Source organism: Idiotropiscis lumnitzeri, chromosome 4 (assembly GCF_059441095.1).
Source record: "Idiotropiscis lumnitzeri isolate Australia: NSW breed Sydney's pygmy pipehorse chromosome 4, RoL_Ilum_1.0, whole genome shotgun sequence".
NCBI lineage: Eukaryota > Metazoa > Chordata > Actinopteri > Syngnathiformes > Syngnathidae > Idiotropiscis > Idiotropiscis lumnitzeri.
The window spans coordinates 19,689,018-19,704,612 of NC_142394.1; the positions used below are offsets into that span (position 1 = coordinate 19,689,018).

The following is a 15,595-nucleotide window of genomic DNA, read 5'->3' on the forward strand; positions in this document are numbered from 1 at the left end:
GCAGGTCAGAACGGCTGCTGCCCCACAGTCACTCCCGTTCTCGAAGTGTTACATGGCCAATTGTTTTGTAACCATTTTTTTCTCAACGCGCTCGCCCAATGAGAACGCCTGACACGTGTCACGTGACACAGCTTTTACGTAAGTGCGCCCCCTCCCCTCCCTCTTTCTGTTGCTCTGTTGAATGAGCGGCGTGGTGCGTAGAGCCACTCTGAGCGTCCTCGCAAACATTCACGCGTTACACTAGCGAGGGATGATCCACGCGCATGAGCTCCCGCAACAAGCCGGCCGTCATGGGGACAGAGAGCGAAAGTATGCTGCAACTCGCCGCGGAAGCATTCCAGTCGAAAAACTTCGACCTCGCGGCGGATATCTACGAGTGCCAGCTCGCGGCTTTGGGGGACGGACAGAGCCGACAGGAGCTGATCGTGAGGCGGGCGGACGCGCTCGCTTTCGGGGGGAAATTCGCCGAAGCTTTCGTGGCTTATCGCCAAGCCGCGGAGATGGACAGACTGAGACCCGCGCACCTCGGCAACCTCGTCGACTACCTGACCTCCATCACCAGGCTGGACGGCGGTTGTGACCGAGGAGAGGACGTTGAGGCGGACGCGGAGGCGGCGGGATTCCCCGCCAGAGGTTGCGGGTGCGAAGACTTCTCGTGCCGGATATGTCTGAGCTCGCTGTTCGAGCCCGTCACGTTGGCGTGCGGGCACAGTTTCTGCAAAAAGTGTCTGGAGAGGGACAAGAACGAGAAGGAGGTGGTGTGTAAGGAATGCAGGCTGAGCTCCCGAGTGGCCGTGCACAGCTACCGGGTCAACGTGGTCCTCAGCAACCTGCTCGCCAAATGCTTCCCGAGGGTGTACCGGGCCGGCCAGCTGCGGCGGGAGGGCAACGGCCTCTACTCGGAGAAGAAGGTGCAAGCGGCTCTGGACAAGTACAACCAAGCTATCTTGATATGTAAGTCTTTTGCATTATTTTGTGTGTCATGGTGGATGAACGATTTCCCCCAAAAAATCAAATCGCCTTTTTTATTTTTTGATATCATATGCGATTTTTTTTTTCGAATTCAGCTTTCCTTGTATTTTTAACAAATATGAGCAATAATCTGGTATGGTAAAATGTTAGAATTATTTATAGGTGCAACGATGATTCACTTAATCAGAAAGAGATCGATTATTATTTGAATCGATCAATTAATATTTTGATTTTCGATGATCATTTGAAATTGTCCAAAGCCTCAAAAATTCACCCTCTTCTAAGTAAATTTGTCGTGCTTCATAAAAGTAGGCTGATTTCAATTGGAGTCGAATCAAAATAACGCATTTGCTTTGAACAGTTTTGCTACCAACCAAACTGATTCATAATCAATTAATGTGTGTGCATTTTTCTTGTCAAGTTGAAATAATGTCCCTTTTCAGAAAGGTAAGCGAAATTAAGAAATGATTGTTATTCATTCGATGATTCATCAGCCAAATAATTGACTATTAAACTAATTATTAATTGCAGCCCTCGATTTATTAGATTTAAATGTTTTGGGCTTCTGCTAAAATAAATGTATTTTAAAATTATTATATTTACATACATCCATTAGATTTGTTAATATACTCAACACCTTCACTTGCCGTCTATTAAACATTCACTATGACAATTTAACAGACTAAATAAAAATTATACTAGAATAACAAAGCAAAATCTCATGAAACAATTATTTGTGAACAAGTGGACTGCATTTTTTAACACTGAATTTATCTAGAAACCTTTTCATGAATTCATGAAATATACATTTACAATATATAAAAAAAATAAAACCTATGATCAACAACAGAAAGGCTTTTTTTTGGCCAATGTGTTTTTGATTAATTGTTCGTTCCTATTGCGTAGCTTAACTAACTTTGTGTTAGCATGTGTCAACTGTAGTCAAAGTTATGATTTTTTTTCATTATGTGATATCATGGTGTCTTTTTCTTTTTAATTGGTAAATAGTTTTGTATTCTGAACTCTTGTAATAAACCTCCTGTCAAGCACACCATCATTAATATTAATATTGTTGACTATCATGATTATGCAGATTTCACACAGTTATATTTGTCGATGCCGCCAAACGACACTCGTTCAACTAACAGTCCAGAGCAAAGTCCTAACTGGATGAACCAAATTTTTATTTTAGCTAAAGCCCCAAAAAGCCACGAGAAGAGATTTGCTGTTAGAAAACACCCGGAGTCACTGTCTCTAGACCATCCAAAACATATCCACGCTTTTATCTTCAGTAGACCTGATTATTGTAACGGTCTTCCTACTGGACATCAAACAGCTGCAGCTCATTCAGAACTCTGCAGCAGAACGCAGAGATCAGAATATATTACTCCCATTAACTGTAAAATAGATTCAAAATTCATTAATGTCTCATTCTTCTTATTTCAAGTGCTCATAACAAACCAAAAGAAAGATATGCAATATGTGTGTATATGACAGCACTCCCTTGCGTGTGTGCGCGCGTGCGCCGGCGTGACGTGTGATGCGTCTCCACGTGTTGAATAACAAGCTTAATGTTGGCTGGGCCAGTGGGCCAAACATTGCGTAAGCGCGTCACCGCCCCCTTGGCTCACTCGTTGTGTAATGGGAGAATGACACAAATGTAGGTCAAGGGTATTATTGCAGGTCATCGCTAGGAATGCTCAGTGGGCCGAGTTTGTTTCTGAAACGGGCCTCCAGGCAGGCTGAGATAACCACAAGATCAAACTAAGATATTGTCCTGGCTTTTAGGAATGACGATTGCTGCCGATTTGGAAATGAGAAATTTTATGTATCATTAAGTATGAGTGGTATCGGTGCTTGGTATCGGTATCGGCGAGTACTAAAGTGACATGACAATGACATGAATCAGGAGTCAAATAAAATAGCGATCCCAATTTGGAGTGTGTTTTTGTTCGAGTTTGAGGTGACACGTGGAATCGATTTTGTGCCGAGGCATTCGGCTGTTGTGTGTGAAGTCAGGGCGAGCCCTCGGGGAATGAAAGCAAGTGTATTGCGGATTGCATGTTTTTGTATTTGCGTGTGTCAAATGGTGTTTAGCGTGTGCTGCTTGCGCGTTCACATTTACATCCAACATGTCTCCCCTTTGTTGTTTTTTCATGTTGTTGTTGTTCAAAGGCTTTCTTTCTTTGATGCTGCTTTAGAAATTTGTTTGAAATGTCGACATATCTTCTGACTGTGCACTAACTCCCTCTTCTTTCTTCTGTCGGCTAAATGCGGCATTTGCATAAGTTTTTGGAGTTATGAAACGTAGAATGTGGGTGACCTTGATAGTGCCGCATGGTTTTGTAAGGCAGCCGTTTTGTAATAAGGCATCGAATCCATTTGAAATAGGCATTCTTTCACATACCTTCGAGCGCACCGCTGTCTTTTGTATGCAGTTTGAGATTACATAATGCAGATCCAGTTTAAACAAACTGCATTTTTTTATTTTATTTAAGATGATAGGAGAATGTGAATAAATTGTACTTTAAATGACAAATCTGAGAGCAACCTTTTTATTGATTTATTTATTTTTAAACGTACGTTTTCCGAGGCAAGTAAAACATATGACTTTCTTAATGACCTTTTTTCAAATCTAAAACTTAATTGCTTTTTTTAATTTTTTTTTTATTGTCTCTTCAGCACCCACGGACCACATACTTTTCAGTAACCGCTCGCAGATCCACTCCAGTCTGAAACACTACGAAAAGGCTCTGAGAGATGCTGAGATGGCCTGCAGACTCATGCCTCTGTGGTCCAAGGTACATCCTAAAAATGCCTTTTAATCCTTCAAATCCCCAAATTTTCCTTTCAAGAATATGTTCTGTTCAGGCCCACGAGTCAGAACATGACGCTCGTTCCCCAATCAGATTCCATTCGGATTCTGACTTTTTTTATCCCGATTGTGGTGTTCATTCTGTTTGATCATTCGGATGGTTTCTAATCGCCGTGCTGTAGTTGCTCAGGGGTCAGCTGACCAATCATGGCTTAGCATCAGAAAACAGGTGAGCCATGATTGGTCGTCACCTGAGTCCTGAGCCACCGTGATGTAAATTTCAGTTGACAGAAGTGACAAAATGGCCGCCCCCTTAGATGGCTCAAAACAGCGGGATTTTACTGCTTAAATCATATTCCGCAAACGCAATATTAACCCAAATGCCGAATTTTTTGGGGGTGTTGACTTGCCCTTTAAGGAATTAATTTGTGATCAAATTCTTCCATGACTTCCTCATGCCTCCAGGGTCATGTTCGTAAGGCACAAGCTCTGGTGTCACTGGGCAGGACGGAGGAGGCACTGCGAGAATATCTTCTATGTCTTTCCATTGAGCCTGACTGTCGACTGGCCAGGAATGAAGCTAACAAGGTATGCCCACTTTGATTTGGACCGAGTTATTTGATTGATTTCATTCAGTGACACGGAACCGATCAAAGGTGTTCGACTGCGGTTGTTGATGTTTTCGTGTGACGTGGTGCTATTCTTCACCATCGTAGACGACAATCTAAAAAAATGAACGTTTTGTCCAGTGAATTTGTCGCAAATGACTATTTCTTGCGTGAAGCCACCTGTTCTGGATTTCAAAGTCCAAACACAAGTCGGCAAATTCGGGGTTAAAAAAGTTTTCACACGCATTTTCACAATCTGCGAGACTGCCATACCATTAACAATACATAGGGGGAGCAATCATTCCAAACATTCAGAATAACAGAAGTACCAAATATACCAGGTGTGGGCAAACTACGGCTCGAGGGCCACATGCGGCCCGTTAAACGTTTTATTCCCGCCCGCCGAACTTGAAAAAAATTAAACGAATAAACCTCGTTAATGTTAGATTTTCTAAATACTCCGGTGTGTCAAACACATTTTTATTAATTATTCAGTCATGGAAATGACATTGTCTTATTTTGTAACGCATGTTTTGTCATCATTGCTTCGTCAGCTTCTGAGTGACCTCCTGGCTCCCGTGACGGATCAGGTGCCTGAACACATCTCGGACTTCCCCAACATCCTGTCCTCTAGAGGGCGCATGAAGAATAGCATCAATGCCCCGTCTCAGGTAAGAGAAGACATTGCAAGCTCGGAAAATGTACAGCGAGCCTCAATACCAAAATCAGCCTCTGCCGGCATTTGCGCCGCATTTCAGGTATATGAAAAAAAAAAATGGAGTCCATCGTGTAACAATTCCATCGCCTTTCTCTCAGCTCCTTGGCCCCGCCCCGCCGTCATCAGATTTGAGAGCGGCTCCTTGCGATACTCCGGCCGGGAGGTTGGATAGCAGCGAGAACGGGAAGATGGACCACTATCTTCTATACAAACGGAAGCGAAGGATCACAAAGGAGGAGTGGGAGGACGAGCAGGGAGCGGAGGGAAAGAGTGACGCTAAAAAAAGATTGAAGTCTGGTGAGCACGCACGCTGATATATTTGATATACTAATAATGTGCCACCAAAAAATGAAGTGTTTGAATATTCGTCTCCTCTTTTAGAGTCAGCAGAAGCGAACAATCGCTCAAGTTCTGCAGTTGGGGCACATTTGGACCCAACAGATCTGGAATGTTCTCTTTGCATGAGGTGGGGTGCTCTACACAACCCGACTCACTTGCAATTGCAGCACATGCTGAAGGGTGCTTTTGTGCTTTTGGACCCAGATTACTCTACGAGCCGGTGACCACGCCTTGCGGTCACACTTTCTGTCTCCAGTGTCTCAAGAGATGTCTGGACCACAACCCAAAGTGTCCACTTTGCAAAGAAGAGCTGTCAGAAGTATGGGAGCCTCTGGTTTTCTTTTTGTTTGAGAAAAACAAATGTGGTAACTGACTTGAAAGGCACTTTGTAACCAACTTTTCAAGTCGGCTTTTCCGCTCTCTGAACACTGTAAGGATAACGATTGAGTTTGCCGATTGTCAGTTTTAAAGCCACGTCCACCGCAAGAGTGGCAAAAATGACGTCTCAACATCACAAAGCCTTGTCGCTCTTCATCTTACCTCCGAAACTATCTCCATCCCTTCCACAGTACCTCGTCCAAAGACAGTACTGCAAGACCACATTAATGGAAAACGTCATCGCGAGGTATCTTCCGTCTGAGCTCATGGAAAGACAGAAAATTCACGACGAGGAGATGGCTGAGCTTTCCAAGTAAGTTTTACAACTTGCTCTCCATTGACGTAACATCGGTTAGCCTGCCACGCCTTTTCAATTCTTATCTTCATGTGATCAATTATGACGCATTGATCATGGCCAGAGCCAGCCATGAGATGCCCTTAGTGGCGGATATTTATGCCCGCTGCCCCGGCCACGCCCTCGCTTGTGGACTGACATAACCTGCGCTGAGGTTTGACCTACTGCCCCACTGTAGCTCGTCTGTAGCTCGTCACACTGACCTCCCAGATACGCGTCGCGCCAAGTGTCGAGTATCACCAGTCAGAGGCTTGAGCAAACAAAATCTATTCATAATCATTAACCTTATCTCTTGTTATGTAGGTCTGTATTTTTAAATCAGTATTTTATTGCCAAAGGCCGATTGGGTAGGAATAAGAAGAAGAATGAATGATGCAGGGGTGGGCAAACTTTTTGATTGGCGGGCCACAACGGGTTCTAAAATTTGACAGAGTTGCCGGACCAGGAGCAGATGGATGGAATATTTTGGTAACCTCACCTCATCTGAGAAAAAAAAAAAATTAAATGATAATGAACAAAAGCATTACAACAAAATATGTCTTTGACACACCAGAGTATTTAGCAAATAAAACATGAACAGGGTTAATTCATGTAATTTCTTTCAAGTTTGGCGGGCCGGATTAAAACCTATAACTCATTTACTGCCATTGACGACTAAAGACGTCTAAGATCCATTTTTTTTTTTTTCTTTTTAACTTGGCTGGTAGTGAATGAGTTAACGGGCCGCACGTGGCCCCCGGGCCATAGTTTGCCCACACTTGATCTAATGTAAAGTTTATGTTCCACATTTTAAGCTTTTAATCAAAATTGTTATGCGCGAACTGCAAACTGTTATTATTTCTTGATTGGGTGTCAAGTCGTAGTTGTTTGTTCGTTAACCATGATAACCTTGAGAGGGACTTGAATGTCTGACTTCAGAGAAGAAGAAAGTTGGAAAGATGAATTCAGTTTGAAAATCAGAATTCCTTCTCAAAACAGAGTCAACTCCAGACGTGCGTCGCCTAAGTTGTTGCTTTTCCATATGTGACATTCATACGGGCCACATCTCGACTGTAATAACGATTTACTACTTTCACTTTTATTTCTCTCCGAGGTCCCACAATTCGAAGGTCGCGCAAACTTCCTTCCTTGACAGTCTCGACAGGAATGTAAATCTCCCCCACGCGGCGTTCAACACGTGTGCCTCTCTCTTTTCAGCCTCAACAAGAACGTGCCTATATTTGTGTGTACCATGGCCTTCCCCACTGTGCCCTGCCCGCTGCATATCTTCGAGCCCTGCTATCGACTGATGATTCGCCGATGCATGGAAACGGGAACCAACTGCTTCGGCATGTGTCTGGGGGATGACCTCAAAGGGTGAGCGCGGCGGACACTGTCCCTGTCGTGTGCAATGCGAGAATGTAGTATGACCCCCCTCTCTTCTTCCATCCTTCCTTCCTAGATTTGCAGACTACGGATGCCTGTTGGAGATTCGTGACGTCACGTTCTTCGGCGACGGGCGCTCCGTGGTGGACACCATCGGCAGGCGCAGATTTAAAGTAATCCAACACAGTGAGCGAGATGGATACAACACGGCCGACATTGAGTACCTGGAAGATGTCAAGGTCAGCGGGAGGACAGCGAAAGCTGACGGTTGAGGTTTTTGAAGGGCTGGAGGACTCAAATGTTTTGATAAATCTCTTGTAGGTGGAGGGCTTGGCGGTGGGGGAGCTGCAGTCTTTGCATGACACGGTGTACGACCAGGCTCTGGTCTGGGTCAACTCCTTGAAAACGGAGCAGAAGGAACGCATTGAAGGGCACTTTGGACCCATACCTGAGAAAGATTCCGAACTTCAAGTATGTAGGACTCTCGGCACATAATAAATCCCCCGAAATAATTTCTAATTGAGTTTTTCAGGACTCATCATCTTTGAGCTCAGTTAGAGTACCCAATCAGAGTACGTCAAATCCTGTTGAAGCCAGAACTTATTTTGGGGCGTTTTATTGAACCACAGTTTGAAACAGAAACACAAAATAATACAAAACATAGGTAGATGTATAGAAGTGCAAATAATTAGGCGACAATTATTTCCTTATTGTCAGTTGATGAAAGCAGGTAAATGTGTAATGAAATGCAGAAAATCAAATCAATAATATATATATATATATATATATATATATATATATATATATATATATATATATTTACAATTTTCTGAAATCATGGAAAGATATTAAAACAGTCTTTGAATTAAATATATTTAAAATTTGTTTGTTTTTTTTTTGTTTTTTTTAAATTTTCAAGTAAATTATCTGTTACAATTTTCACAAAAAATACCAGTTGAAGAATGTGATTAGTCGCAATTAATCATGTAAATATTTTTAAATAAATTAATTCAAAACAGCACCTGAATCCTACTTTTCTTTCTCCCTGTCTTCAGGCCAGTCCAAATGGTCCATCATGGTGTTGGTGGTTACTAGCTGTTCTTCCATTAGAGGGCCGAGCACAGCTGCCTTTCCTCGCCATCACCTCTCTGAAAGACCGCCTGAGCGGCATCCGCAAAGTCCTGCTCTTCATGTCCCGCAGCAGACATCGGGGGCACGCTGTGGGCCACAGGTCATAGTCCCACCTGACCGACCACCCACGACTTGCCCCCAATCACCGACGAGCAGTTGACCCGTTGTTCTTCCGTTTGACACTTTCTGTTGCGATGGCACCTTCCCCGTTGTAGCACAATCCACAGAACACTCATTCGCGTCATTTTCAACTTCCATTCATCCGAGGGCTCTTCACACCGTCTGGAAAGCGACCCTTCCTCTTTGTTTCAACTTTTCAATGTAAAGACAGACGCTTTTCGTCCAGATGTATATTTCGTTATCTGTAAGGATTATTATCATGATGCTAATGCGCACAATGTCCGACTTGGCTCCTGTCGCCACCTGGAGTCATGGAAGTCAATGTATGTTGGCCTTTCTTGCATGGCACTCCTCCGTTTTCATAGTTGGCCGTGCTTCTAATGTGAGATAATATACCCCCCAAAAAAAAAATGCAATACATTTTTAGATTCTTCCTCAGAGTCAGTTGCCTCGCGAACAGCTTTAAAGTAATTCAAAAGCCCCGAATATCTGTGTATATGTATGTACAGTGCTGTCGGAAAAAGGAGAAAACATTGGTAGCATCATGAAGAGCTTTAGTGCCGACTTTGTCATTTTCAGTTCACTGCCCATATTTGACAATTTTGAACGGGAATGAGGAAAGAAAAAATAATGTCGGGTGGTTGTCTATTACATTTGCGAAGCACTCTATGTATCGAAGTGTACTTATGAATTCTGTGAGAGACCAAACGTGTAGCTTTTTTTGTGTGTAAATGCACTCACGGCAATCAAGTGAATTTAGAATGGAAAAAATACTGAATTTATAGAAACTTCACCCCCAAAAAAAACACATTTTAGTGGCACACACACTAAAAATGTGTGCTTTTTTGCTACTTTGTTGATGACACTTTATTTTTCAGTTGATTTGACTGTTTTACTCTTTTTTTTTTTTTTAATGTGTGGCATTTTTTATTTTTTCTCCATTATTTATTTTTTCATTATTTATGCAAGCAGTGACTTCGTTTACATTTGTCGAAAGATGCTCATTTCTCACGGGATTATTTTTGTATTTGACACCTACGTACAAACGCCCTGAATGAAAACTAAAAAAAAAAAAAAAAAAGTTTAGTCCAAACCATAATGATGCAGAATTAGTGTTGGTTCTGATTTGCTTAGTACGTCCACCCAAAGTAGGGAAAAAAAAACCTTCCATCGACGTAGAATTATCTAAATTATTATTTGGCTCTTCCTCAAATACATTTTGGAGAAAATTGTGATGCCCAGTAGAGAGCTTTGCCTTTAAAAAATGTTTTTGTATACAAGTTTGACTAGAATTTAGTTTCTGTCCAAGAAATCATTTCACAGGCTCTCATGATCACTTATGCAATAGTACAAAGATGTCACATTGAATCAATCACCTCATTTTGTATGTCAGCAGCTAATGTTTGATATTCCTCAGAACAACATTGTTGGGATCAGTCGAGGTGAAAACAATAGAAGCTTATATCGAAATCAACATTTTTTTTTTTTTTTTTTAACATTTGCTTGCACAGTTCTGCAAATATAATAATCGTGTTGGGCCAAAAAGGGAAATGCTTTCAGTCAAATGTAATTACACATGCAGTGTAAAAACATATTTGTGAACTTACATGTATTTCACCCACGTATGAGTCTAATAATTCTTGTGCAATAGCTCGGAATGACTGAAAAGAAAAATAATGTAGCCCGTGATTTTATTTTTAAGCCTAAACGTTGAATCTTGAGAGGCGATTTTTGTCTGAAAACTAAATGAATGATCTTCCATTGACAGCAGTTCTAGTGCCTTAAGTTGGACTTCTTCCTCTTATGTCGAAACTGGAATGTGATATAATATTGTGTGCCGAATTTGGAGGTTCCTTCAATTATGATGGTCATTTTTGACTAATTCCACGTGTTTTTAATTTGACGACATCCTGTTCTGAACACCGAATCAAATATTTTGTATTGTATTCATGTTGATCATCTGGCATGTTGCAATACAATCACCGCCGAAATTCCAGAAACTGACAAATAAAAAATAAAAATGATCCACTTCAATCAAGGAATGGATTTGTTCAATGATGACAGTGACTAACTCTGTAAAAACGCAACTAGTAACCTCTGCAAAAACACGAGTGAATAGTGATACGTTAAGAGAAGGTTTAATGTTACCCGTGTTGTCGTGTTTTTATTTAGTTTAAATAAGCTAAGAAGCCGTATGTCAAATGCAAGCACATTTTTCAAAGTAATAATGCTTCCATTTAAACTTGTTCAAAGCTTATTGCAGGATGGCCGAGTGGTCTAAGGCGCCGCGTTCCGGACCCAGTCTCCCCAGGAGGCCTGGGTTCGAATCTCGTGGCTGCCAGGATGGCCGAGTGGTCTAAGGCGCCGCGTTCAGGACCCAGTCTCCCCAGGAGGCCTGGGTTAGAATCTCGAATTTCCCCATTGTGGGACTAATAAAGGCATTATTATTATTATTATTATTATTATTATAAAACCGTTGAACTTCAACTTTTTGCTGCTTCCTTTTTGTTTACTGTCAAACTATATTTTGCATTTGTCTGACTGTCAAGTAAATTGGATGCTTCAAAGTTGTTGTGCAAGTGAAATTCATAATAAATGTCCTTGTACTTTCAAACCGGCAATATCCACAATCGTCCGTCCTACATTTTTGTAATAACATCTGATTCCAAATGTCTCTTGATCTTAAATTTGATGTTTGAATTGCAACTCCAAAATAAGCTGTAACATTGCCTGCGTTCAGAATGCTATGAAAGCCTAAGAAAGAACAGAAAAAAGACTTGTTCCTCTTGCACAATGAGTGTTGACGTTTTTTTGTTTGTCTTCGACAAGGTTGGCTAAGCCTCCAAAATGGGAACAGTTCACGTTACTGTTTGCATCATTAGTTTCTATCAATTATTTATAACCTTCGCTCTTGTTCAAGACAAAGAATAGAGGGAAGTTTAACTTCCTCTTTCAAGCGACATTTTGTACTGAATGTAATTTTGCATTGAGTTAAGGTTCAAAGGAAACATTGTGTATTTTTTTCCCCCCATTTTTATTTCGGTGTCTTACTGTGTCTGTTCCATGATTTTGTACAAATCCCCCTTATATCATATTTTCCATCACATCCAGCCTGTACTCATGGTTGTCGGTCTCATGGCTGTTGGTAATTTTGCAGACCGGCAGATCTTAGCGAGGGAGGTCTGCGCCGCTGTGAAAGTTATCACAGCCCTCTTCAATCCTGGCCAATCAAAGCGGCTCCTCTTATTCCCTTTAAATGCGGCGTGGCTGTCTTGACAGTCTCGAATGTGCAAGTCAGGCACATGGGCGTCCAAAAACATCTGCACTGTGCAGTGGGCACCCTCAGTGTACACAAACCTAGAAAATATTGTCATTTTAAAATATTTAATTATTTTGAGTGTTTAGGATCAGTTGTCAAATTCAAAGTCAGGGTGAAAATAAAGCTTTTTTTTAAAAAATTGCTGTCAAATGGCAAAACAAATCAAACTTGACTTGGGAAAAAAATGAACAGAAAATTGTTATTTATATTATAGGTGAATCATCCAAAATCTCTGATTGATATTAAGACTTTGAACCCTAACCCCTGACTGATTTATTCTTACGTTAAGGTATGTCTCAAGACCTCTAACCATGTCATGTTATTTTTATTTTTTTTTTTTGTCAAGATACTAGGCCGGTCCTGTATTTGTGCAGCTATTTCACAGAACCAGTGAACTCCAAAGTCAACATTACAGTACATGGACACAGCTTGTAGAGTGATGAGTGAGTGATTCACAGATGAGAGGAAATCAGGAATGGATCAAGTTATGTATCACACCACTCTAAAATATCACAACTGCTGACAATGCGCTCACTCTTGTGCAGCTTAATCATAGAGGCGGCAAGCTGGACAGGAGGAGTTTATGCAAGCATGTTACAAAGTAAATGTAGGTCAGACAGAGAGGGCGAGGGACCAAAAGATAAAAAAAAAAAATAATAAAAAATGTGAAGAAGGAGGTCAAATGTAATCTTACATTATGATAATTGATGCATACATGTAAGTTTTGCTGAAGTCACAGATCAATAATATAATACGAAGACAGCTGGGATAGGCTCATATCATATAATATAAAATTAGTTTTTTTACATAATTAATTGCAGAAAAAAATCCGTAATTAATTGTGATTAATCACATTTTTTCTACTATTTTTTGTGAAGATTTTTTACAGGTATTTACTTGAAAAATATCTTCATGTAAAATCACCAAATATGAAGTGTATTTTAAATCAAAGACTGTTCTAATAGCTTTCTTTGATCCTTGAATTATATTCTATTCAATAATATAATATATATACTGCATATATAGGAATGTCTGCATATGTACATATAGTTCTACACGCTCATACACACGCACACACACTCAAGGTCACATAAATGTAGATTAAGTCATCTTTTAAAGTCAAATAATTATTGTCCAGAGGAAAACCGTGTAAATGCAAGAAGAGTTAATCATGTTATAATTTCAAACATTCACGCTTAATCACAAAAAAAAAAATAAAAAGATGACTTTTGAAATATTCTGATGATATCATAACTTACTACTTCTACTGTTAACGATGCCACTTGTAATCTCTTCATGGAAAATGCATTTTGCACTCTTGAAAATATTTTGTTTCGCACTACTCAGATGATGCTAATAAACTTTTATCTCTTAAAAGTATGTTCACTCCATTCAATTGAATCCATTTCAAACTCAACACAACAAGACTGCCACTGGGAATATGTAGCAGGGAGTTTCCAAATGTTTTATATCTGTGATGAGGATGTGATCGAATTAAATCGAGACCATTGAATCATCATCTGACATTAACCAGACAATGTTGTCGTTGTACAGTTATGCAATTGTGGCTCGGTCCTCTTTATCCTCTGTGCTCAACCACCAAAGAAACCAAGACGGCTAAATATGATTAATAATTTGTAAACTATACTTCTTATCCACTTTTCTAACATTCACACAGGAAAGCTATTTTGGGGGCCAAGCCCCGCCCCCTACTGTTGTTTCTTCACCTCTGGGTTTTTGATTCTTGCCAAGATTGTTGGTTATATAACCTGTTAATGAGAAGGTCAGCACCTAGCAGTGATCTCCACGGATACTTGGCACACATGCACACGTCGTCCGTCATGACTGGTCCAGTTCGGAATTGCCTGTGTGTGATGTTGCGGAGAGCAAAAAGTAGGACAGCAACACCTAAGCCACCCAGAAAAAAAATACATCTGGGAAGTTTATGTGGCCCTTGATCTGATTAGATGCACACAATAGTCTCAAAATAGCGACACACATTCACCTACAAACTTTGGGGTCCCACAGAATAGATGAAAAGTGGCAGGATTGTGGATATTGAAGTAGACATTGAAAAGAAGACGATGAAAAGAAATCAATTGAACAACGGGGATGTTGTTTGGTGCCAATTTGGCAATTTTTTTCAATGTGCCGCAGCCAAAACACGTGAAAGTTCCACATCCTAAATTCAGGAATATGCCATTAAACAACAAGCTCCAAATTGCAGAGACCAGTTTCTATCCAACAACCTCCAGATTATGAGTCGAGCACTCTTGCGCTGCAACACTCTTGTGTTGCACTCCAAAAATTTATACTGTCTTGTCACATATCAAACAAGGTCCTGAACCATAGTTGATAAACGTTGGTTCTTAGTTACGTCAATGTCAGATTTTATTTTGTCCAGTTTCTGACATAAGTATGCGGACCCATCAAAGTTCTTTCTTTGCAAATTAATAGCTTTAATTTTCACACTAATCCGGTCTGTCAATTTAAAGTGGTAACTACATTGCGGATTCAGCACGAGACTATATTGAAACAAGGTACAGTTCTCCAATGTGGATCATGTGACTTAAGGAAGGGTCATTTCCCACGTGCCCAATTTATGAAGAGAATTCTTCAATTCAACATTTTTTTCTTCGAGGAAAACTTCTAAAGAATTTCACAAAACAATAGGTATACTCTCATGTTCATGAAGAGTGATTGATAGATAGCAGAGGATGGTTTCGATCCATCGACCTCTGGGTTATGGGCCCAGCACGCTTCCGCTGCGCCACTCTGCTGGTCTGTTTGGAGGATTTCTTCCTGTACTCTGTTGTCGCTTAAGAAGGATTCAGGACCTAGTCTGAAGCCGTTACAACTCATCTGAGCAGGATTCATTACGTTTTGAACAAAGCTGGGTTGGAAAGCACAAATCTGGATCTTGCTGTGAAAACCAACCATCCTCCAAATCAGGTATCCACAAAAACTGTTACATTTTCCAAAAAATTTCCTTTCCAAGAATCCATCGTGAAGGTAGTGTGGCCGAGCGGTCCAAGGCGCTGGATTAAGGTTCCAGTCTCTCAGGAGTCGTGGGTTCGAATCCCACCACTGCCACATTGAGACCTGCTATGGTACTGTCCTTGGTTACCTCACCGTTGTCTATAATCTTGAAGAAAAAGAAAGATTGTATATTGTCCATTTTCCACCATAAAGTATGCGGACCCATCAAAGTTCTTTCTTTGCAAATTAATAGATTTAATTTGCACACTAATCTGGTCTGTCAATTTAAGTGGTAACTATATTGCGGATTCGGCACGAGACTATATTGAAACAAGGTACAGTTCTCCAATGTGGAGCATGTGACTTAAGGAAGGGTCATTTCCCACATTCCCAATTTATGAAGAGAATTCTTCAATTCAACATTTTTTTCTTCGAGGAAAACTTCTAAAGAATTTCACAATACAATAAATACAGTCGCATGTGCATGAAGACTGAT

The 15,595-nt window shown here is 40.7% G+C and overlaps 1 protein-coding gene and 1 non-coding gene across 2 annotated transcripts; both read left to right on the plus strand.

The window, feature by feature from the left end:
• The first annotated feature begins 169 nt into the window (after positions 1-169).
• Positions 170-9,894, plus strand: LOC148338481 (LON peptidase N-terminal domain and RING finger protein 3-like). The gene is made up of 12 exons (XM_088293224.1): positions 170-954; positions 3,655-3,773; positions 4,253-4,375; positions 4,950-5,066; positions 5,212-5,410; positions 5,495-5,579; positions 5,657-5,771; positions 6,022-6,143; positions 7,383-7,541; positions 7,627-7,789; positions 7,872-8,021; positions 8,606-9,894. Exons 1-12 carry the CDS (start codon positions 264-266, stop codon positions 8,786-8,788), a joined length of 2,226 nt encoding a protein of 741 aa, XP_088149350.1. The 5' UTR covers positions 170-263; the 3' UTR covers positions 8,789-9,894.
• Positions 9,895-15,131: 5,237 nt separating this feature from the next.
• Positions 15,132-15,213, plus strand: trnal-aag (transfer RNA leucine (anticodon AAG)). The gene has a single exon. It is a non-coding gene; the product is annotated as a tRNA-Leu (tRNA).
• Positions 15,214-15,595: the final 382 nt, after the last annotated feature.